The following is a 2,556-nucleotide window of genomic DNA, read 5'->3' on the forward strand; positions in this document are numbered from 1 at the left end:
ATCTTCCGGTTCTCAAAGTGGATACATATGTCCTGCCAACTCGCAGGTGGAGGCACTTTCCCAGTAACATTGCCCGCTTAATCATTGACTGCCATGAACTCCCATCCTCCGTTTATGTCGCAGGACATCGCCTAGGGGTCAATAAAGTGGTCCCTACACATGAACAGTATCAAAATTGTTGGTGCTTTGGACATCCCGCTAAATACTGCGGTGACACGGATCATGTGGTACATCTTGCAGTCTTCCTCCCACTTGTCTTAATTGCAATGAAACTCATTCTTCTTTTTCCCGCCAATGTCAGGTCTATCTTAATGGATGTGAAATCCATTGTCTTAAGGAGAGAAAAGGCCTTATGCTATGGCTGTCTCTCAGCTCCGCCTTCAAGGGAATCTTCCTCGTGTTCCTTATTCCCAGACATCTCCCCCAGTCCCCTTTCAGCCTCCTTCCTCTCCTGTTCCACTGCAGGACTCTTCTGTCCCCGCCGGCACATCTCTCCAGGTTCATACTCTCCTGAACTCTCAGACCTCTTTGGGTCCTTCCATAGTTTCCTCGATCTCTACTTGCTCTGCCTAACCTGTCTCTGAAGTCATGGTATCGGCATCTTCCTTGTCCGCTGAAACAATTGATACTATCTCTGACTGTATTGCAGAGACGAAACCCTTGATGGATACCAGTGTGCCTCCTTATTCCCCTTCTTATTTTACACAACCCTTGCAGCAATCTTTTCCTTCACAGCAATCCAGTTCCTCCTTGCTTTCATGCTTTTCATTGCCTCCACACATTGACTTCACTGACCCTACTAGCCCATAGCTCTTGTCGCTTCTTATTGTTAGCATACCTATCTTTGTGTATAATGACTTATTTACAGTGGAATATTTGTGGCCTCAGGGGTAATCGGGGAGAGCTCCAATTGTTGTGTCCCTTTTCAGGCAGTGTCCTGTTGCATTCTTCTGATCCCTTTCCTGATGAAACTTTTCAATGAGAGAGTGCTTCTTGTGCGTGTTGGTATACCATTTCAACAGGTCTTTGTTCATTCTCAGCTGCATTATACTGCAGCCTGTATTTATTTGCACAGGTGGTATACAGTTTGCTCTCTATATCTCCCCTTCCTGTGCATTCTGGCTTGGATGTTGTTTTCTTTGTCTGTTCTCTGCTGCCGCCCATCCTGTTGTTAGGTGATTTCAATGCTCATCATCATTTTTGGGGAGGGTCTCGCTGTGACACTTGTGGTGATCAGTTGGAGACTCTTCTCACTTCTCATCCTTGCATCGATCTTTCTATCTGTTCTTTATCAATTGCCCTTGATTATGCTTGGTCTGTTCTCTTGCATTTACACGACAGTGGTCACTTTCCTATTATTCTTACTTCTGCTATGTATTCCCGACCGCGTCGAAGCCCCCGTCGGCAATTTGAACGAGTGAATTGGGACTTATACTCTCATCTTAACACTTTTTGTGGGGACCCTTCATTGTCCTCTGTTTATGAGCTAGTGCACCAGTTTTCGACGTTAGTTTTGACTGCAGCATCACATTCTATTCCTCAAACCTCAGGCAGGCATTCTCAGACATGTGTGCCTTGGTGGTCTCCTGCGTGTGCCCATGCAGTGCGTTTGGATTGTGCTGCGTGGGGTCGTTATCGGTATAACTTGACCGCAGATTGTCTTTTGGATTTTAAGCAGGCAAGGGCAGTCGCTCGCCACATCATACGTGATGCTAAATGAACTTGTTGGCAAGACTACGTTTCTACCCTATGTGTGAACTTTGGGAGAAAGTACGGAAGTTGTGTGGCAAGTACTCTCTGGACCCAGTTCTCATTTTGTGGGTTGCTGGTGTTAATGTTGCGGAACCTCTTGAAGTTGTCATGAAAATCATGAACTATCTTGTCCGTCTCTCCCAATCTAAGTCTGCCAGTGAGCAATTGCCCTTGGATTTCTCTTCTAATAGGATTGAGCCATATAACGTATGTTTTATTAGAGCTAGAGGCCACGGTTTCCGCTTGCCAGTCATCGGCAGCTGGGCCCAATAATCTTCATATCTGTATGCTCCAACTTCTGCACTCTAAAGCCCTTGCAGTATTTTTGCGTCTTTTCAATCTGGTTTGGACGCGAGGGGTTCTCCCTCAACAATGGAAATCTGCCATTGTACTACCGTTTCTCAAACCAGGCACTTCAGGGCTTGATAACTCTCACTATTGTCCCATTGCTCTAACCAGTGTAGTTTGCAAGGTGATGGAACGATTGGCGATCAGACATCTGCTATGGTATTTAGAGACTCGTAATAGTCTTTATCCTTGCCAATATGGCTTTCGCAAGTGCAGCTCTACTTTGGACCTCTTGCTCCACTTAGAAATGTATGTGCTAATAAACATTCCATTCTAGCAGTTTTTCTTGATCTCGAGAAGGCATATGACACCATTTGGACGTATAACATCTTAGCACAGGCCCACTGCTTAGGCCTCCATGATAATCTACCGACCTTCCTTGCTGCTTTCTTGTCTGAAAGACATTTTCAAGTCCGTGTTCGCACCTCACTTTCCTCAGATTTTGTTCAGGCCGAG

At 45.6% G+C, this 2,556-nt stretch overlaps 1 protein-coding gene across 1 annotated transcript in view; it reads right to left on the minus strand.

The window, feature by feature from the left end:
- LOC138853059 (eukaryotic translation initiation factor 3 subunit A-like) overlaps nucleotides 1-1,164 on the minus strand; it is a 3,225-nt gene extending 2,061 nt beyond the window's left edge. Inside the window, exon 1 of the mRNA XM_070087442.1 lies at nucleotides 1,012-1,164. Coding sequence (XP_069943543.1) covers nucleotides 1,012-1,164 — 153 coding nt within the window. The remainder of the gene's footprint in view (nucleotides 1-1,011) is intronic.
- Between the last annotated feature and the right edge of the window lie 1,392 nt (nucleotides 1,165-2,556).

Source organism: Cherax quadricarinatus, chromosome 21, assembly GCF_038502225.1.
Source record: "Cherax quadricarinatus isolate ZL_2023a chromosome 21, ASM3850222v1, whole genome shotgun sequence".
NCBI lineage: Eukaryota > Metazoa > Arthropoda > Malacostraca > Decapoda > Parastacidae > Cherax > Cherax quadricarinatus.